The 23396-nt window shown below is 28.2% G+C and overlaps 1 protein-coding gene across 1 annotated transcript in view; it reads right to left on the bottom strand.

Moving 5' to 3' along the window:
• Positions 1–22735, bottom strand: part of LOC142326876 (uncharacterized) — a 61976-nt gene extending 39241 nt beyond the window's left edge. Inside the window, exon 1 of the mRNA XM_075369611.1 lies at positions 22640–22735. Within this exon, the coding sequence (XP_075225726.1) occupies positions 22640–22657 (18 nt within the window). The 5' untranslated portion in view covers positions 22658–22735. The remainder of the gene's footprint in view (positions 1–22639) is intronic.
• Positions 22736–23396: the final 661 nt, after the last annotated feature.

Here is a 23396-nt window from a genome sequence, read left to right as displayed (position 1 = left end):
TAGTGGCAGCATTTGCGTTTCTGTTAGAGTTATGTAAACGCGTCTCGGTATAAGCGTGGAATGACAACATTGTTGCATATTGCTGGTTGGCCGCGAAAGATTATTATTAAAACGATTCAGTATTCGATTGATTATAATATTTTTACTTACATTAAATAAACAATTTTTTTTTTTTTACAAATTGGTATTTTTAACTTTATTTCATAATAAACATGCACTAAATAATTATAATAAACGTACTCTATTCAAAAATAAGTATATATAAAAGAAATATAAAAAAAATAACAAAATGAGAAACTAAGATTATTAGGCCTATAATACAGAACAATAATAATGTAGAATAATACACAATATGAAGGATTATTTATTCGGACAGCATAAATTCCTACCGAAGTTTCGTCAATTTTGACGTGCATATAGGATTCACCTATCACCAACGGATTATTTAGTAAATTACACCTCACGCATGTAACTGTTCCAGTAGACGCAGGTGTTGTGGTTCATTACCAGTTCTTCTCAACAGAATTTAACCGAAGAGTATTCTTTACTCCAGTTGTAAATGAAAAACACGACAGTGCGAAAGTCTACCCGTGATTTGACGAGCCACTTTCTACGTCTAAATTGTTTAGACTCCCGACAGTCTTTTCTGGAACAAACCCGACGCTCTTTACTCCAGTGTATGATCTCATTTCGCCCATTAGCACATAAACGTAGATTGCGTAAAACACATTGGTATGGTTCTATCCCATACCGAGGAAGGTTTACACTATTCTCAAAAAAATGCAAATGCTACCACCACTTAATGGAAAAGATCCAAATTTATAATTTAATTCAAAATAGATATACAGATTTATTTTATATAAGATTATTTATAAAACTATTTATTATTAATTAATTATAAATAATAAAGATAATAAATAATATTAATAATTAAAAAGAAAGTTTTTGTTTATTAATAATAAACTATTTATTTACAAAACTATAATTATTATTATTATATATTCATAGGTATTTACTAATGCTTGTAAATTCAATATTTACCGTGTACCTTTTTGTTAATCCGAATGCCTTATACAGTAATCCTTACGTAGTATAGCAAACGATTGTATATATTAGTAATTTTCAAAGGTCGTACAAGAACTTTCAAAGTATATAAAAAATAAGTAAACTAAAGACTATTAGATCTAATTAACAAGCTTCTCTTAATTTATTATCTTTTTTACGTTATTTTAATAAAAGTTAAATCGGGCAAGTAATTGGACAGATTAATTTGACTGAGTTGTTAATTAGAGAAAAAATAAAAGTTGACGTCAAACTAATACATTTTATTATTATTATTATTATATTTTTTTATATAGTACCAGAAATTAGTCATCTATTTTAAAGAATGGTCTATTACCTTCTCTATTGAGTTTTTTATTTTTTTATTTCGGTACTTTTTATTCCTAACATTTTCCATTTCTAGTTCGCCTTGACCAGATTTCAGGTCAGACGATGATCCTTTAGATTCTGCAGAGTTACTTTCATATTTATTCAACCATGGGTTGTATATGTATTGATTTTATTATTAAAATTCTATTATTATAAACTAATAAACAACCATTTTATTACTTACAGAAGCAATTGACTGAATCAATAATAAAATGAAATTAGTTAAGTAAAATAAATAGATAATAAAAGATAAATAATTATATTATCAGAATGATTCTTACTTAATATAAATAAAAATAAAAATCAGTGTTAACAACATAAAACCTCGTGTTCGCCTCTTAAAACATTCTAGAAAAAAATAAAATAATAAAAAAAATAATACCAAAACCTGCGAAAATGTTTTTCATTTCTCAAGGAACAATTTTAAAAAATTGCTTCTATATTCACTGTAAAAAGAAGTGATCGAATCGTTATAGATAACTTCATCATATGAATCTATCTGAATCCATCCAGCAAGGTTAATATAATTATGGAAGAAATCATTACACAGGAAGTCACCACAAAGAAGAGTGAATAACTTTTTTATATTGTCCATCAGGAATGGTCGGCCTGAGTCTGTACAAGACTACACCTCATTTACATGTCATACATATAATTCTTATCTCATTGGGCAGTGGAGTGGGGTTGCTTGTTGTTCACTAATTGAACATATTGCAACGTACACACTAGGAAGAAAACATATTTTGTTAACCGACCGTGTGATTTATAGTACTCTAGTGACACAGTGGAACTGATGGTCGTAGGAGAAGGAGCGGTCAATCAGGCAAAGAGGTGGTTGTCAGCGAATGGTCTGCGTCTGGCTGATGACAAAGTAAAGGTAGTAGTTATGACAGGGCGTCGGAGATTAAGTTCCATTCAATTCCGGGTGGGTGAAATAACTGTGTACCCTAGCTCAACGGTAAAATATCTGGAGGTGGGGATGGACAGACACCGGTCCTTCACAAACCATGTAGAAGAAACTGCCAGGAAGGGCGAGAGAGTTGTTCAGGCGTTGAAGAAGTTGATGAGCAACCAGGGCGGTCCCCGAACTGCGAAGAGGAGGCTACGGGCTGACGTATACGCCTCGATGGTGCTTTACGGGTGAATGTATGGGTGTGTGCTCTGGACAGAGCTCGCAACAGCAAGAGATTGCTGAGTCAGCAGAGAAGACTCAATTTAAGGATTATCGCCGGATACGGGACGAAAAGTACAGAAGCGGCGGCAGTAATACTCGGGATGCCTCCAATAGATCTGCTGGCAAAAATGAGACATTCCATTGCAGTGGGATGTGGCAGGAAAACGGCTGTTGAACCGATATTCAGAGCCTGGATTAACAGATGGAAGGAGGTAGCTACAGGAAGATGGACAAAAAGGCTCATCCGCGATGTGAGGAGCTGGGTGGAGAGGAAGCATAGGAACATCAGTCATGAGTTTTCTCAGTTCCTCTGAGGACATGGATGCTTTTGAGACTATTTACATAGAATGAAAAGGAGTAATACAGGGATCTGCAATGACTGTGGTGAGCGGGACACCGCTGATCATGTGATATTCTCGTGCATGAGATGGAGAGGCCTTACAGCCGATATACTGGAGCAAAGTACAGTAAATGCAGATAACATCATCAGCGTAATGTTAAGAGACAGGATTTCTTGGAGTAGAATAGCGACTGCAGTAACTACCACAGTTAGATCTAAGGCAGCAGAAGAACGAAGGCAAGCAGGAAGAAGGTAGTCAATGCGAAGCAGAATAGCCGTTGCCGGGTGATTGTGGGCGGTCAGCTGCTGGGGCCGGGGAACGGGGACTCTCCGGAGTCGTTGTCCGTCAATGACCCCCCGGGGCGCTGCCTAGGCTATCCCTGCGCAACTAGAGTGGGAGGTATTTTAGCAGGTGAAAGCGGGTGGGCGGCGGCTGATAATGCCTTTTTTCTCCCCCTACGGAAAAAAAAGCATTTTGAAAGATTTATTTTTCCTCAGTGTGTGGATGTCTTTGATATAAATTTTTTGTAGGATATGGGAAGTGAGATAATTCAAAATTAAAATTTTTGTCTTTAAAAAAATAGATGTAATGAAAATGGGTAACCGAATTTATACTAGCATAAGATATCATTAAAGTAGTTATTATTGATTTATGTCGAACATTGTGTGTTAGTAGAAAGGCCGGGAATTTAACAGAATTAAAATATAGTTAAAAAACTGAAAAATAAAATTAAACAATAATAATTATTCATATATGAAATTTAAAAATTTTCATCGGTTAATAAAATAAACATTTTTTTATAAAGGCTTTTTGTTAGTAATTGTTAAAAATTAATTAATTTAATTAAAAAAAAAAAAAATTGTTAACTGGGATTTAAGATGTAGATAAACGGTTATATCAGAAAATCAAATTTTTTAAGTAGGTAACTTACTCGTTGGTAGGCGGTTGTAAGTGGGTTATTAAGGAGTGTAACTAAATGTGACGTTTGTAAATTAATTTACCACTTAACCCTCTCACTTTTGTTTTAAACCCAAACGATATCATATTACAAACTGTTAGGTACTTTTTTTTAACTTAATGAATGAATAGGTCTGATTTTATTTAGAATAAAAATTGCGAAAGAGTCTTTATAGAGTCAAAATATTATCGGATTATAGTAGTGTTTTAAGTAATATAACAAAAATAAATAAATCAAAATATAATTCCCGTATATTAAATTATAACGTCTTATAAATATTATAAACAAGAAATTTTATTAGAATTTACAACTGAAGCTTAAACAATTTAAATCTTTTTTTATTTTAGTACGAACAGCATAATGCGCATTTACTGGACCATTAGATCAGACACGCCTTAGAGAATTTATTATGTAGTATCTACTACAATGTATGATGGCTACATTACATACTTCTGTATGTGTTTCTATTTACGTGCGTTTAGAATACCTGAAGTTCATAATATATATCTTACCTTGAAAAACTTTTTTGTAGATGTTTCTTATAGTAATAAAACAATTAAATTCTGAAAAATTTATTCAACTTCTCTACGTTTGTAAATTTAAATGAATTTAATTTATTTTGTACGAAGTAATTGAACGAAATGTTTTATTTTAACAAATTCATGTTATTTATTTTATACCATAAATAAAAAAAATTGAATTTGAAAGCCTGCAAGTAAACAAAAAAATTTATTTCTATATGCACAAAAATATAATAGTAAAAACACATGAAATTAGAAAAAAAATCACAGAACACACACACGCACGCACGCAGACAGTGAGAGAGAGAGAGAGAGAGAGAGAGAGAGAGAGAGAGAGAGAGAGAGCGAGAGAGATTTTTATAATAAATAAAGAATTATTTTAATTAATCTTATTTTTACTGATATATAATAAGTATTTCTAATATTTCAACGTCTTTCATTTTAACTTTAATAGAGAAGAAATGTTTGTAAAATTACCAAAATGTAAGCAACTCTTACTGAGTCTTCTTAGTTAATAGAAAGTTTAGAAATTAAAGAAGAAAAAATTAGTACACTGGCTGGGTTGAATTTATGGTAAATTAACAGAATAATACATTTTTTAAATAAGATTCTTTAATTGATGAATAAAAACTATTACAATAGACGCAACTCAAAAGTTATCTAACTTTTATTTTACGACATAAAAATGAAAATAATTAGTACCTTAATTATAAAACTTCAAGATGCAGGAAGTTGTAGTGTTGAAAGAATAAAAACAGAATAAATAAATAAAATAAAAAAAAGATAAATATACAGGTTTATTATATATTTTATTACAAAGTAAGGAAGTTTAACGGGAATTAAAGTAAGCGATATACATCTACATGTTTTGTTTATTTATTAGTTTTTTCGATCGACATTACCATTAATAGGTAACAAATGATTTGTGGAAAGTGAAATCAGGATGAGTGTAGAACATGAACTCATTAAGTCTAAACACGTTAGTGAGAGCTTTTACAGTGATGACAATGACTGAAATGCAATAATAATTAGATGGCTAACGTTAATTGTATTAAATATCTTCTAAAAACGTGCTCGGCCCAAATAAAACCGGTTTGTGAAACGTTCGATATGATACCTGATCGTTTTACGTGTTAAGGCAAATTTAATGAAATATTTTCACCATCAAAAATTAATCGTGATATATTTGTAAATCAGTTTTGATTTCCTCACGATTAGTGAAGTAAAATAGCTTTAAGCAAGTAAACTAAGCTTGTAACTGCAACTTCCTTGAATCTTTCCAAAGAGTTTGCTGTATAAAAATGATAAGATAAAGGTACTTATAGACGTTAGTTTTAAGAAAAGATTTTTTTTTCAATTATAAAATTAAATTTTAAATCTAATTGACACAACGTTACCACTTACTCGTAAAAAGGGAAATTTAAAAAGTATATTCAAGTATATTTACAGATAACTGCAGTCAGTTTTTACAGATGAATTTTTGTAGATTTTTTTTAGCAGTATGTAATCAGAGATGGCTATTATTAGTAATTAAACAAAATATTAAGAAACTTTTATAAATTACTCAGAAGATTGAAATTTGATTTGTGTTAAGTAATTTGAAATCGAAGAACATTATTTATTAGGATAAATTATATTTTTCTCTATTAAACGTAAAAAGAGAAATTAATAATCACATTGTTAATTTAAAAATTATCTTTTTAAAATGATTATTATAATGCATAATCCAATTAAACATCATTGTTCATTCGTATAAAACACTACAGCAAAATCAATATGAGTCGGTATTATCAATTATAGATATAAAACGCGATGAATATTTAATGTTATTAAAATATTTTAGCGATGCTTTATTTATTTTATTACACGTTCAATACTTTCAGCTAAATACAAAAACAGAAGCTTTAAAAACATTTTATATTTTAATTACCTTTCATTTCATTTATGATGAGTATACTCTGAATAAAAATGTCAAAATAACGTATTATTTTCATTTAACAAGTGATTAAAGTTTTTTGAGCGATTTAAATGTATTGATAATTAAAAAAACATCTATGGCTTCTAAAAAAAAAAAATAAAAGCAGAACGAAATTAAGAAAAATAATTATATAACATCTGATTAAAAATTCTTTTCATGTTTACCAACTGGGAAACATACCTTAGACTTCTTTAAATGTTTATACATTAATTTTTGACAACATGAAAACAGTCAATTTAACATACCTAATTCGTATAGTAATCTATTCTTAAGCCAAAAGACCAAAAGAAGGAAAAAGAAGAGTTTTCAGCATATTTTTATAGGAACTATTTTATTTATACTAGTATGTAAAAAAGCCATTCCCCAAAGAAATTCAGTTTATTTCAAGAACATCACATTTTACTATTAATAATTTTATTATTAAAAAAAATCTCACCAAGTACTCGATATTTTTGTATTTCTAATTTAATTTTAGTAATTTCTAAAGACGTGAAACAAAGGAAATAATAGTTCAGCAGTAATAACAAAGGTTTATGATAAAGTAAAGGATGACGGAAAATATTAATTATATTGTATGTAGTGGTAAAGTTACATATTATTTATCTGCTTTTATAGACCCTACATTTAACACTATTTCAATTTGTACTTCAACTTATTTTGGAGCAATAATATATAAGCTGTGTTCCCTCTAAAAACACATAATTAAAGAAATAATATAAATAAAATATAAAGATAGAAACAATTTAGGTGAAGATCAGGATGTTACCTAAGATAAAAACTATTATTATTCATAGTTTCACATAAATATTAAAAAAGAAAAACAAACATAACGCTGTTTGTATAAACCGAGTTACAGAATTTTTCAGAACATAGATCAGTTCACAACGGTAGTCCTTGTAACAGGATCTGTAAATCAGCGAAGCTTAGCGAGTAACCGTAATTTTAGCAGAATGTCGAAAGGTAACACACATCCATGGAACGATGATCAACATTGTAAATATTAAATCAAGGAAGCCGTATACATTTACGTCTTTTCGTGAGAAATTATGTATTATTTGACCATACTAATACTCATGGAACTGGCGAATTTATATTTAGCAAAACATGTTGGACCATTTTTTGTCTTTTTTTACATGTGTAATTCGGATACAACAAAATATAACTTTCATAAAACATAAAATAAACCTATCAGCGTAACAGTTTTTATCTTTACATTTATACTTTAAAGTTATTTGAAAACACTATAAAATAAAAAAAAATATAGAAAAGTCTTCTCTGAAGGTCAATGTTATTATACATTTTAGCGATTAAATTTTTGATTTCATGAATTGTTTCATTGTTTAGGTCTGATGGGCTTCAACGAGTTTTCTTTCTTTTTTGTTATATAAAAATATTATATCCTCATTCATGCCTTAATTCATGAGCATATTCTATTTATTTTATGGAGCAGGCAATAAGAAAAAAAAAACAAACATACTTAATAGCGATATTTATTTTTTTTATTATTATTATACGGCTGATGCTGATATGAAAGCACCACTTGGTAGTCGCTGACCTGATCCTACAATTCTTAGTTACGTCTTAAGATTTCCACCCTGTGCTCATTCATCTAATACTAAACCAGAAGGACCAGAAGGTCATTACGCGTCTTATGGTAGTTTATTTTGTAAACCTCGAGTTTTTAAACTATTTTTAGTTTTTCTTTATAAGTTTTTCATCAAAGTTCTTTATTTTTTTCGACACACTTGGAAATCATTTCCTTCTTTCAAAGGGTCGACTTACCTAACTTCCAACCTTTTCCTTTTCATTTAAATGTATTTCTTCTTCTCCGTTCGAGTTTTACGATCCATGTTCTACTGCTTTATTATGTTATATCCAAAGAAATTGCTTAAAAGAAAGTGAAGAATTCACACACATAAAAATTTCCTTTTGGGAAACTCATTTGGAAAGATGATTAGTCTATAAATAACTATATATACTTTTTAACACAGTTAAATAACTACAATCTGTTCCCTCGAAACAATGAGTAGCTATGTTGGATGTCTACAACTGACACGAAAGAAAGAAAGACAACAACAATTAATTCCTCTGTATTGTGTTTTATTCTGGTTGGAACCCTGTAACAGCTGCCTATGGATTTTTTGTAATGTGTGGAACAATGCCATGCCTGAATTGGACCCGAACCAGGCAGGACCTTAAAATAAAAGCCACAGACGCTACCATTCCACCAAGGAGATAGGCAACTTTATTTCAAGTTCGAGTAATAATAATTCAATTTAAAAAAAAAAAATTTTCCTTTTTTACTTCCTTGTACGAAGTAAAGGAAGTATTGTGATCGCGAAAAATTTGGGTTTTCAGATTTCAACGGAAGTATCCATTTGACCATCCCTGAATCTATTTTGACTAGTTTCGGCGTGACGTCTGTACGTACTTACATATGTATCTCGCATAACTCAAAAACGATTAGCAGTAGGATGTTGAAATATTGGATTTAGGATTGTTATAACATCTGGTTGTACGCCTCCCCTTTTGATTGCAATCAACCGAACCAAAAAAGTGTTCAAAAAAGCCCAATATCCAAAACAATTTGGAATTTGGACATTTTCTTAACTGCGGTAATAAGTCCTTACTGAGAGATTTTCAGGGATTATCATAAATAGTGGTACTTATTTTCACTGGTTCCGGAGTTATAGCCAAATTAAATTTTAATTAACGAAATATTTGGGATTTATATGGGGAAGGCACATCGGTTCGAATCAGACTTCATCTCCTTTTTTATTTTTTTAACTCTTTTTTTTTTTAATTGAATATATTGATTTATTAATAATTATTAACCTGTGATTGTAAAAAAACTACAATAAATAATTATTCAATAATAACAATAAAAATATCAGAAGTTGTTAGTGAAATAAAATTTTATGTACTTTTAAAAATGTGTATATGTAATTTAATGGGCATTATTACATACGTGTATATCTAATAGAGTTGGTGAAACATCTGATTATCTTTTAATATTAATTGAAAATTATAATTTAAAATCGTATTATTTTTGGATTTTCTAGTTTAAATTCTTTTTTATTTAACTATTCTGGAATATCTGTATAATTTTATGTATATTAAAGTTAACTACAGAGTGACTGAAAAATAGACCATCACAAGAACAACATATACACTGTGGCATACGTGCCCGATCTTTAAAAAACTGCAAAAAACTCTTATCGTTTAGTTCTTTACTCCTCTGATATTGTCGGACTATATTCTCTCTAAATCGGAGATGACCATCATTTCGTTTATTTGTTTTTTGTTGCCAATCATTTAATCGCTGATATAATGGTTAATGATATAATGATATATGTTGGTTTGATATAATTCTTCTGATTATAATTTCTGTACACGTTATCTTTTTATTCTTTCTTTGGTTTTAACATTTTCTTCCTCTTCATATTCGTCTTCTTGTCGTTTTTCTGAGATATATTTCTTCACATTATCTTTCTTTTGCCTATATGATTGTTTCCTTTTCATTTTTGATATTCACAAAATAATCCAATAATATAAACTGAATATTTTACACCGTAAGGTTGAAATTAACATTTGTAACCAGTATACAGGAGTTCACTAAACGGAGTAGTTTAATTATTATTAAATTTTATTTATACGACATATAGGAAATCTGAAACTTTTATTAATCAGCAACTCACGAAGATACGAATAATACTAATAGTAATACGAGTAATAAAGAGACTGTTACTCTATCTTAATATTTCATGTAAGATTTTTGAATTAATAATTGTATAACTATTTGATGTTAATAAAACTAATATTTCAGCAATTGTGTAACTATCCACTTTATTAAAGAATTGGAGGGTCGTATCTCACTTTCAAATGAAATAAGTTAGGTAAAATGCAGCAAAAAATGTGTTATGTAATTTAATAGGCGTAGAAGGAAGTCATGTAGTGTCCACATCAGATTATTTATAATTTAATATTTAAAATATGCATTCATTTTTTTAATCTGTTTAATTTTTTTTAACCTGCTTCAAAAAATAAAAATAAAGATTTTACGAGTAAATAAATAAAATTTCATAAATATTCCGAAATATATTTTTATATATCTGATTTACTAAAATTACTATTGTATTATTAACAATTTTTTTTATATTTTGTTGAATATAATCCAACTAGATAATTATTAAACTTCATCTTTTACTATTTTCAAATGCAAAGGTTGAAAACACTTCATTATCAAAATCTTTGTTTTATTTATGAAGTTTATATATATACATATATATACGAGATTAATATTCGTATATATATTCTAGATTAATTAGATCAGACAGCCAGATTCTTTTCAAGTTAGTTTTAATGTTTTTTGTCAAGTCGTTTTAATGTTGACAGTATTTCCTTTTTTAAGATTAAAATCTATTAGATGATGGGTTCATGTCTATGCTACAAATTCTATATAATCCAGGATTACTGTTAAGACGTATATACTTTAGATAAATAAGTGTGTAACTATATTAACATTTTTTACTTTAATGTATGTATATTTACGACTGAAATTGATAATTAAATGTAATTTATTTTGTTGTAAATTTTAATTTTTTAAATCTTTAGTAATTTTTGTTACGTTTCTAATTGAATACTCGTTTCAATATTTGTCATTTTTCTATCTTTATTTATTTTGAATACTCTTTTTCTGTTTAGCATCCGAAACCACCGTAAAGCATTATCTCAGAGGATGAATGAGAATGATATGCATGAATGTAAATGAAGTGTAGTCTTGTACAGTTTCAGGTCGGCCATTCCTAAGATGTGTGGTTAATTGCACTCCAACCACCAAAGAACACCGATATCACGATCTAGTATTCAAATTTATATAAATGTAACTGCCTTTACTAGGATTTGAACCTTAGAACTCTCGACTTCAAAATCAGCTGATTTACGATGACGAGTTCACCACTGGACCAACCCGATGGGTTGACTCATTACTAGACTTATTTACTTTGAGTACTGTAACTATCTAATTAGGTCTTGATTAGCGTCAAGTAGTATTCATGAAATCGATTTATGAAAATTTATGTAGTTACATTATTGATCATCAAATTAATAATTAAATACTATTTACTGTAAACTTTTACCTGGTTTGTTTGTGATATACATACTAGATTTAAATGGCCATGGGTCTTTGAGTAATAAATATATAAATACATAATTGTTACGTGGAAATCAGGAAAAAAACAAAAAGTAAAAACCGATTTAATTCGTGAAACAATTCCTGCAATAAGTTAAAAAAATAATTTATTGGAGATTATTTATATATATATATATATATATATATATATATATATAGGATAGTACAGAGTTATAATGGGAAGTAAACAATTTAGTGAGGTGAAATAAAATGAATAAATTGAAATTATTAACGTCACGTAGTAATAAAAAATTGAACACGCCCAAGGTAACTGAGTCATGTTCGTGAAGTCGCTGGTCTTTTAAAAAGCATTACATAATTAAAATCTACATTAAATAACCGTTGGCAATACATTTAAGGATTTAATCTTGATAAATCTTAATCATAAAATATCTAGATTTTTTACACCATCGTATTTGTGTAAGAATACTGAACCGTTCACTATTTGTTCTGTAATTAAAAATATTAATCCTTTCTCCAATAATGTCTCGCTATATTGATTTAAAATAAAATAACTGAAAGTTCATTTATTTGTAACATTATTTACGTCGTATAGAAAAATTACTTCTAACTGGTTAAGGGCTTAAATTTCCCTAACTTTTGACAGCTTCAATAGGATTGAACGTCAGTATATATATAATATATATATATATATATATATATATATATATATATATATATTTAGCCTAAATAATTTTGATGATTATTGCTTCCCGAGATCGACAATTTAGAGAAATCACTGTCAGATCGTTTATTGGACAATAACGGAAGTTAAAGAATAAGATTTATTATTGTATTTAAATTGAAAAACTACATTACTTTCACAACCTATATCTAAAGCCTAAAACCAATTTAGAATGAAGTTTCATTTGATACAGTTTTCCGGTACAATATTAACTTTAAATAAATTTTCTTTCAACACTGATTGATAGAATAGAAATTATGTGATGCGTTAATATTTTGCACATAACGATATAAATCGTGGTATGTTTTTTAATTATGTCCCTGCATGGAGTTTGTACTCATTACTTGGTGAAGATTATTATGTTCTATTTTTTTGTATTTTCGTCCCTCTATTCCATCCTTCATTACCTGGCTCCGTACACTTCTGAAATGAGTGCTATCCATATATTTAGAACTAATATACCTAGTTTGTAATGTGTACTCGTGCATATTTTGGCAACGAATAGCGAACAATGTTGTAAACAATATAAAACGAAAGAAGGTTTTAATAACAAGGGTGAGAGCAAAACAAGCGTGTGATGACAACTGATACGTCGCTTACGGATTCGTATTTGCTTATGTTATGTATGAAGAGTATTTAGTTCTAAGAGAGGTAATTGATTATGTATCATGTATGAATGAATTATATATTTATATTAATTAGCAAATTCTTTCAGGAAAAAAGACAACATTTTTTTCCAAATGTACCAAAGGTCAAATTTATAGGTGCAACAAAATTATAAATCTTAACTATAATTTTTTATATATATATATATATATATTTTTTTAAATTTATTAAAGTATAAAATACGAAGTATAACATTTAACTTATAATGTTACGGATATGTAATATGATAGGATTATGTGTATTATATATCCTTGTAAATAACAGCCTCTTAAAGTTTTGTTAATTCTCAAATATTATAACAGTCTTTATGTATATATACATAAATGTATATAATTCTCTCTTATACAGACATACACCCATTGGGATTAAACAGTTATATTAGTCAAATCAGTTGTTGCTAGTAAAATCAGAAAGGGTTTGAGATTCAAAAATACTTTCGTGATTCCAATTTGTAATCTACAGCAGAAGTTTCAACATAATTAAACGATAAGAAAAATAAACTTTATTTAATAATTACATTCTGACAAAAACAATTCATTACAACTCCGAGGTATGAAATCGTACTAAGCGTAGCTTGATCGTAAGCATAGCTTAGTTCGGCCTAATACCAATTAAAATACTTCAGGTTTAATAGAATAAGACAAAAAATAAGTAAGTGTGTCAGTTACGAATTAGAAATTACATTTTAAAAAATAAATATTTTATATGAAAACAAAGTTTTATATTCTTAGAAGACTGAAAAATTGATTAGATTCTTGATGAAAGCTGTTGAACATACTAATATTATGTGATTTTTAAAGAAATATTTTTTGAAAGTAAAATATAAACTTACAATAAGTACAATAATAATGCAATAATGAAAAAGAAAGGATTAGCTCAAAAAAAAACAAAAAAAAACGAATAGAACGTGTTAAAAGCTATGTGGTAAGCACTTAAGGAAAGTATTAAATATTAAAATAATTTTATAAAAATGGGTTCGTATCATAAGAAGAGAAAGTTATAAATAATTATAAGATAATTTTTTATTAAACATTTTTCAATTTAAAAACGAAAAGATAAAGAACAAAATAATGAAGATTACTGTTCGTTTAAGAAAAAATGTAAACTGAAGGTGTAAAATATAACGCGATGAAATTGCAATCCTTAATTTTTTCATTTTCAATGAATAAAGTAAACCTAAAATCTATTCGTTCTGTAGTTTTAATGTTTGCAGTAATCTTTAGTTTTCACGGTAATGAAACCATTAAGTTCCACTATTAGCCGCATTGTAGAATATACTTACGAGTTTGTTCAACATTACTAATAACTACTGTTTGGTAAAACGTTTTACCAGACCGTTGTGAATTTCCGGAAAAAAAGTTGCCCTAATGATAAATAGTACATTTTATTTATGTTATTTTTGTTTTATTATTCTATTAATTTTGAAAACTTGTAGCAATATGTTTAACGTATTTAAAAACTAAGTTATTACCTTTTTGTACCGGTGTTGATATCGGTAATAACGAGAAACTAAATATATTGTTACTTAATAACGATATATAAACTTTACAAAAGTCTAAGTATACGCTACAAAAGTCGGTTTTCTTACCGAATAAACTACAATATCAAATATTGAACTTCAGCGTTGCCGTTTAAAAGATATAACGTTGGCATTTAAAAGGAAATATCCTGTTCGTTCATAAGCTGTTCTTAGAATTACGGTTTTATAGATAGTTTTCCATTTCAATAATTCAAACTGTGACGTTAGTGATTTTGATAGTGGAATGAAGAATTGCTGAATTGGTAGTAACGTGATACTGTAAATAGAAATTTGGTGATAGAATGATGAAAGAAATAGGAAAAAGTTTGTAAAATGATAGTAGCCTGCTTTTTTTCTATGATAAGACACGGTGGAATATAGCTAAAAAACAAAATAATTGAATGTAAGGTGCAGAAATAAACTTTGCTGAAAGTAAAATGTTGCATAAGAAAAGATTTAATACCCGATAAATATACTCTATACTCTCTCAGATTAAAGGTACTCGTTCACAGAGTTGTGTAAGAGTGTATTAAAAATTACAAAGAGCATTTGAAAAGAATATCAGAGAACAGGATATTATAAAATTATAAATATATTAAAAATTAAAATTGTGTTTCTCAAGGAAAAGAGATATTGGTTGTCCATGGAAAAGGTAAAATTAATGTAAAATAGGAATAGATATCTTAACACAATTAAAATGTAAAAAAATAATTGTTGATTGTAAATTAAAAATAGAATTATTATAAATTTATGTGAGATTATCCTACGTAGAATATATAATACTGACACATACCGCATAACACATACACACGATTGGAAGAAAAGAATAGTAATTCGAGTGAAACGAATACATTCCATTTTATATTCATTGACAATGTATATATATATATATATATATATATATATATATATATAATATTCTTGATTTATTTTCTCATATATCACTATCTTGATCTCTTGATCAATGATGAGCTATTATTAGGTTAATAGAAAAAATGTTTGTTCTTTTCGCTAATAAAAAATCTGTTCAATTCGCTTATAAGTGAATTAACTAGTTATAATTAAAAGCATCAAGAAAAGTTAAAAATTTAATGCAGTACATGAATTCGATTAAGTATTAATCACAAGTATTATAAGTTTCTGAAAAAAGTGGCGTGTGCCAAATGTATTCAATTTTGTTTTGTAGTGTATATTGGGAGGAACAATGGAGTGGAAAAAGGATGTTATGTATACGGTATGTAGAATTATTACAGTAAATGCTGCACTCTTTGTTTACTTTAAAAAAAGTCTCTGAAATTACCGTCTTATTTTATTTAATTTAATCTTTTTATGAGAGAAAGTAAACGGTTTTTTTTTTATTTCATCAAAACAAGTTTTAACAATGTTGTACTTCTTCAATACTAATTGACGCTTTCAAGATTTTATACTTTAAAATAAACTTTTTTTAAAAATAATTAGATAATATTTTAAATGCGTTCGAATTTTAATGAAGGTATTATTCTGTTTTTAGAGAATATTGAAGTTCATTAAGAATGAGATTTTAAATGATTAATGCAGGTATATTTAATAAACCTTTCTTAAGAACTAACATAAACTTTCAAAATACAATCTAATTAAATTAAAATGCATTTATATAGATTTATATCGGAAGTCATAACGCTGGATCTAAGTATATAAGTACGTACTAGAAATAGAAACTAGTAACACTATTACATTCTCATCCTCAATACAAAAACTTTCAATAGTAGGTATTGCCATTCATTTTTAAATGCTTCAGTACTAATAATATCCAATAATTATGCAGTGCGTTCGGAAAGTTGCTCTGCACTGGAATTATGGAAGTGTAATGACGAAAACTGCTCAATTATTACCTTGTATTTTTATTTTATTATTTTACTGGAGCGGATTTTACAATAAGTGGCATAGTTTATAAAAGGTGTTGAAAATGACCTCCAACATTAATACATCAGTGCACACGTTTCAGTTTTTTCCGAATATTTAACCAGCTGATGTACTGGAATGTCTCGTAAATATGCCTTTATTGCGGCTTTTAGTTCGTCAATCGTTCGTGGTCTATTGCGATACTCTGCTTATTTCGCTGTTTCCCATAGAAAGTAATCTGGGGAAGTCAGATCGGGCGGTCGTGCAGGCCGCAAACCCCTCGAAATGATTCGTTCACCAAAGCCATTTCGTAAAAAGTAATCGACCATTTAGTCTTGTGCGCTGTGGCGCCATCTTCTTGAAACCAACCGTGATTGATTTCAGTTTCTGTTAATTTACTAACGAAGTTTGTTAAAACAACACAATAACGATCACTATTAATTGTATTTTCAAAAAAGATTGTACCTACAATACGCATTATACACACACCGACCCAGACTCCTATTTTCGCTTCGTGTAGAGTTTTTTCGTGTAATTCATGGAGATTAGTTGTCGACCACAGTCGTGTATTTTGTGAATTAATATATCCTCACAGAAGAAACCACGCTTCATCTGTAAAAGCCGTAATGTCGAGGATATCTACGTAATTTAGATCAATAAAACGTTTAAACCATTAACAATAATTTAGTGATTTGGCACGATCTATAGGTGTCAGTTCTTGAACACACTACTATGTAGGAAAAAGTGTCAATTCTTTTCTTACAGTTTTAGATGCGGTAGCAAGTCCGTTTTCTTGCTCCTGTACTAACTTACGCGCTGACTTTGATAGACTTTCGGCCACACCATCCGAAATATCAAGCAGCTTCTGTTCGTTTAGTTTAGATGATCTTCCACTTTGATCAGCGTCTGTCGTCCGAATTTTTTCAATAATTGTTCCAATTGTACTGTGGTGAGGAACTCTTATTGAAAAATTTGTTTTTCGCTAAATCAGTATACTTTTCACCTTCGCGAAAGATGTATTCGACGAGAAAAATGCGTTCCTCTACTGAAAGAACCATAACGTTTCACGCAACTATTAATTCCGATAAACGAAACAAAACAAAGCACATTTAATCATAACTCAACAACTGAAGTCTTGTTTTATTACTGAGTAACGCCCACCGAACCCACAGAGTAGCCAACCTAACGGCGAAAGAACAAACTGCAATACATAATTCTAGAGCATACAGCACAGCGACTTCCCGAACGCTCTATATTTATAGCGAGAATAATTATCCTTAGGTGACCTACATATACTGAAGATATAGTTTCCTCGTTATAACTATTATATCATAGATATAGGTTCTACATGTACAAAAATTGAAGATATAAATTTTATCTCTATTTGAAAAATATTTTTTTCAGATGAAATTTTTACAAGCCGTTTTAACTTTCAGTCGTTTTTACACAATACTTATTGATGCAATATTACAGAATGTATTATATTTTTAATTGAATGTCATCCAAAAGTTAAAAAAAATCACATATTTATGCAATTTTATTTAACAATTTTTGGCAATTTTTTTTCCCCGCATCTCACATTTATTAGAAACGAGTGAATAATCTATACCGGTAATCTATACCGAGTGAATAATATCTATTCTGTTTTATAAACAGAATACGCATTCTTATAATACAGACCTCTAAGTGTGTATATATATATATTAAACTTAAGTAGAAACATCTTACAACGTTAGGGACAAAACCTCGCAGTATGTTACCGAGCAAAATACAAAGGAAATATTATTTTAGCGTTCTTGCATAAATACATATGATGGAATAAATTTGCAGTAGAAAGTCAGGATATCCGTAAACTCCTTTCATTTCGGAGGTACAAACCTAAACTTATTAAGCTATTAGTTCGTTTAATGGTCCATTAGATACTGTATAAAACCTTGTTTACTTTCATAGAATTATCAAGAAACAAAAGAACAAGATAAGATAAAGTAATCTTTCTTCTTATTTTTCGAACTTTTAACTTTTTTTATTGCCTTTCTACGACTGAAATTTGATTAAACGTTGTGAGGTAACGATTCAGTAGCAACGAATAAAAGACATATTTTTAGTTTATGCTGAAAATATACTAATCGTTTTCATAGATATAAGTTCTGAGCTAATCGTCTTTGGAAATTTCATTATTTATTAACTGATCAATACTGTAAAAGTAAAAAAGATTTCTATATAAATTACGAGTTATAAGTTTTAATAAGAAATGGATTTAAGCTTAAAAAATTCTTGAAAATAGCAAAACAAATAAATATTATTGTTTGAAGGTAGAAAATATTTATATTTCGCATTCTTATAATACAGACCTCTAGGTAAATTTGTGTATAAAACTTTTGGAAGTATCATATAACGTTTGGAACAAAACCTCACAGTATGTTACCGGGTAAAACACAAAGATTTAACTATATATATTTAATTATATATGTAATATATGTAATTCTGTTCATATTGTAATTTATAATATATTTTTTCTATCAATAATTACATAATTATTCTTTTATTCTTCCTAATTATTTATTATTAAAATTATTAATTTTGTTATTAATGTCATAAAAGACAACATAATAGAAGCTTACAATATATAATAAATAATAATTGTAATCCTAGCTATTAATTATTTGTTTACAGAGAAAGTAAGATAGAAAAAAAATTATATTCTTTTTTTGTTCTGTATAACCATTGCAGGATACTAAATCTATCAACAACGTTCCGCCTCGTAGCCAAGTAAGTTTCTTTGACATACGTGCTCTTATATTTAACTAATTACGTAGACTACTACTTTTACTCTTTTCAGAGCTATTTATACTGTATTTTAATACTTTCTACAGTAATAGTAATTGCATAACTGTTTAATTATTGGTTTTTTGTTAATAAAGAATATTGTTTTGTAACATGGAACACAATTACAATTTACATTGTTTAAGGTACTCTTAACTTAAAGAGTATAACATATGCACAATCGTTTTTTATGACTAATATATTAACAAAAAAATAATTAATCAAATACTCCATGTTTATATGTGTATGCCTCTCTCTCTCTCTCTCTCTCTCTCTCTCTCTCTCTCTCTCTCTCTGTGTGTGTGTGTGTGTGTGTGTGTGTGCGTGTGTGTGTGCGTGCGCGCGAGTGTCTGTCTCTCTCTCTCTCTCTCTCTCTCTCTCTCTCTCTCTCTCTCTCTCTCTCTCTGTGTGTGTGTGTGTGTGTGTGTGTGTGTGTGTGTGTGTGTGTGTGTGTGTGTGTGTGTGTGTGTGTATGCGTGTTTGTGTGCGCGCGCACACGTGTGTCGATGGAATATAATGTCATACGTATATATAACTTGGTGCTCATTTATATATTAGTTTTAGAACACAAAGAAACATATTAAAACGTATGAACAAAAGGTTAAGTAACCAATTAAATTAAATTGAATCATTAATCATGAAATAATAAATCGGGTTTTTTATTATTATTTGGACTATAGTACGAGTAGATAGTATCTTTGATCAGTTATTATGACAGCTATTTTGTGTTTAAGCTGAACGCAGCTTCAGAACCAATTATAGTTATTTAGGTCGATTAGAACGCCCAATACATTCTTATTGTGATTTTATTAACGACACTCTCTTATAAATAGTTGTTTACCTGAGATCGGATAAATCTAACTAACGAATTGTAATAAGACGTACAGTCTACAGTAGAGCTGTCTAATCTCGAATTAAAAACAAAAAATCTTTACAATAATACTTCTTAATTGTAGATACAACATTTAAGAAGAGGAAAACATTTAATTGAAGAGAAATTTAAGGAAAAATTTCTGTAATTCGTAGAAGAAAATAAAGATATTAAGGGATTTGATTACATTATTTTTCTGACCGAGACCAAGAATGGGTTAAAAGAAACACGAAAAGGGATATCCTGATAGTAGAAGATACTATTTTTTTAAAAAATAAAGTTCATTTAGGATAAACTCACTCCTATAAAAAAAATTATAAAACATAAGCTACGAAGTGTTAAAGAAAGGAAGATAATGATGATATAAATATTGGAATGAGAGAAAATACAAGATAAATTTAAAATGATTAATTAGAAATGATTGTTTAGATATCACTAAAGAGTAGTCAGAAAAATCGAGAGATAGTTCCTTTTAATAAAACGTGATTTAGGAGATTTTTAAGTGCCGTTCGGATTGATGAGTTTCGAAAAGAAGAGAGTTTAAGATGAAACGGAGAAAAATATTTGTGGAAATTCTGGCAATAGTAAGAACTAGGCTGCTATGGCCTGACATAAGGCATCCAGGTAGTTAATTCCAGTACTAAAATGAAGTTTAGAGAGATAGAGAGAGAGAGAGTGAGAAAGAGAGCGAGTAAAAGAGAGGTAGGATAATGGAAAACAAAAATTAAACTACAAGAAACAGAAAATTAATTGTAGTAATAACGGAAAGTGATAAATAAGGAGTAGGTAAATATTTTTCAGTTTATACCGTTTGCGTATGTTAATAGACATAAAAAGGTTTAAAATAGAATTTTTCCATTTACAAGTCTATTTACATAAATCAAATTTATGTATAGTAACCGAGCTTTAGGGGAAATAAGGTTTACGTTAATGAACGTTTGTAGAACTTGTAACTTGTAACTGCAAGACTGCTTAGGATTGTATTCCAAACATGTAATAGTCGAAGATGACCCGAATGAGTCACATGTCACTCCTGAAAATGAACAGCTATTCCCATTTACAAGCATTTCATTCTGCGCTTATTTGAGTTAGACGAGGACTGAAATGGTTTTCCATTACGTTCTTCATTATACTTTAATAAAATACTTTTAACCTGTACCAATAAAGAGTGAACTAAAGTTGAACAGCAATACTGAAAAAAATATTTGCTTTTTAATTGATACTTTTATCTGCTCGTTAAATTGGTATTAGAATCCTTCCGATTACTAATACTTGAGGATATTATTAGAATACTTTAATCATTTGCGTCACTAAAAACGTGTCTTAAACAGTAAACCACAACAATTTTATAATTTAAGAATAAAATAAAAATAAAATAGAATAGAATAGAATAAAAACAGTGATATTCAGAAATCCTATAAAAGATTAAAATGAAGGAATTTTCACAGCATTAAATTTTAGGCTAAATGTGTTGCGTGATATAGGATTTTACTATAGAATCGAATTAAAGATATAATTATTTAAGATTTTATTGCTATTAGTGTAATACTTCTAAAATTTTGTCACAGGGATTTAGTTAATAGTACTATACTATTAATTGTCGAATTGTAATTTGTGTGTATATGTGCGCGCGAGTAAAATAATGAACTGGTTTTATTTATTTATCTAATCTTTTTTAAAAATAATTTATTTTTAGGTTTTCATTTTATTCACATTATGTTAATAATAAATGATCTGAATTAACCTAAATACATAAACAGATTCTTGAACAGAGAATGAAAATTTGATAGTGCAATTCTGGGTGTAATATTTAAAGAATATTGTATGATAAAAAATTGTTATAATAAATTTATTTGAAAGTATTATTAGAAAGAAAATAAAAGTATGACAACTTTTATAGATTATACTTTTAAGCTTTTACTTATATATATATTTTAATCAATGTATTGTAATCAAAGTATTTTAATCAATGCTTAAATTTGATTTAATTATTATATTTAAAAGTATAATAAAATTTGTTCTTATTATTTCTATTCTAATTTCTTAACCTGGAGGTTTCAGATTTCGTTTACGTAGTCTTTTTTATATATGTATTTTTCTTACTTATCTTCCAAACACCCTCACCCCCTTCCCGTGTAGAATAAAGCCACTGCCTATTACATGATCGAATATGATTTATAATTGTATTAATATCAAAAGAAAAGATTACTGAGAATATGAAATGAAAACAAAAACATAACTCTCTTTGTTTACTAGGGTAAACAGCATGCATAACTTAGAAAAACTATCAGAAGAAATTAAATTGTTGTAATACGTAATTGTGCATTTATCATGGTCAACAAATGTATCTATGTTACATTTATTTTTCAGAAATACATTACTGTATCAAAATGATCTTTAGGAACTTTATTCTTTGTTTGTATTATATCTGATATACTTATATATGAAAGTGTGTTATAAATAACGTAATGTGACATCTATTTCATTCATATTTATGAGCATATAGATTATTATATTCTGACAAATTATTTAATTAATGAATGATAATTCTGAAATAACTTTATATATATATATATATTTTTTTTTTTTAATGTACTTACAGGTATTATGGACCTCATAATGTATATGTCCTCATCCACAGCACTATCACTGGCTACTACATCACCAGTGCGCTCATGAGTTTCTTTTATAACTTCGCGCGACTGGAGAGAGTAAGCCCTACATCGAGCCCACCTCTACGTTACACCAGCTCGGCGCTGACTCAAGGGCGAATATTACTGCCATACAAGCGTATCTAATATTTTATTTATTCCGGTTAATTTAAAAAATTAATACTGACAAATCAGGATTGATTGACCGTGTCAATGTTCTTTAAATAATAAAAAAAAAAAGCAACATATTGATTTTTTAAACATGATTTTATACAGTATAACATTATGCTGAATTATCATTAGATAATTAAAAAAGAAAAAAATCATATCTTAGTAGTAGAGGGTGCATTTACCAATTACTACTACTACTACTACTACTACTACTACTACTACTACTACTACTACTACTACTACTACTACTACTACTACTACTACTACTACTACTACTACTACTACTACTACTAATAATAATAATAATAATAATAATAATAATAATAATAATAATAATAATAATAATAATAATAATAATAATAATAATAATAATAATAATAATAATAATAATAATAATAATAATAATAATAATAATAATAATAATAATAATAATAATAATAATAATAATAATAATAATAATAATAATAATAATAATAATAATAATAATAATAATAATAATAATAATAATAATAATAATAATAATAATAATAATAAT

This window comes from Lycorma delicatula, chromosome 1, assembly GCF_047948215.1.
Source record: "Lycorma delicatula isolate Av1 chromosome 1, ASM4794821v1, whole genome shotgun sequence".
Lineage (NCBI taxonomy): Eukaryota > Metazoa > Arthropoda > Insecta > Hemiptera > Fulgoridae > Lycorma > Lycorma delicatula.
Note: the sequence above shows the minus strand (reverse complement) of the source record. Positions and strands in the feature narration are given on the sequence as shown.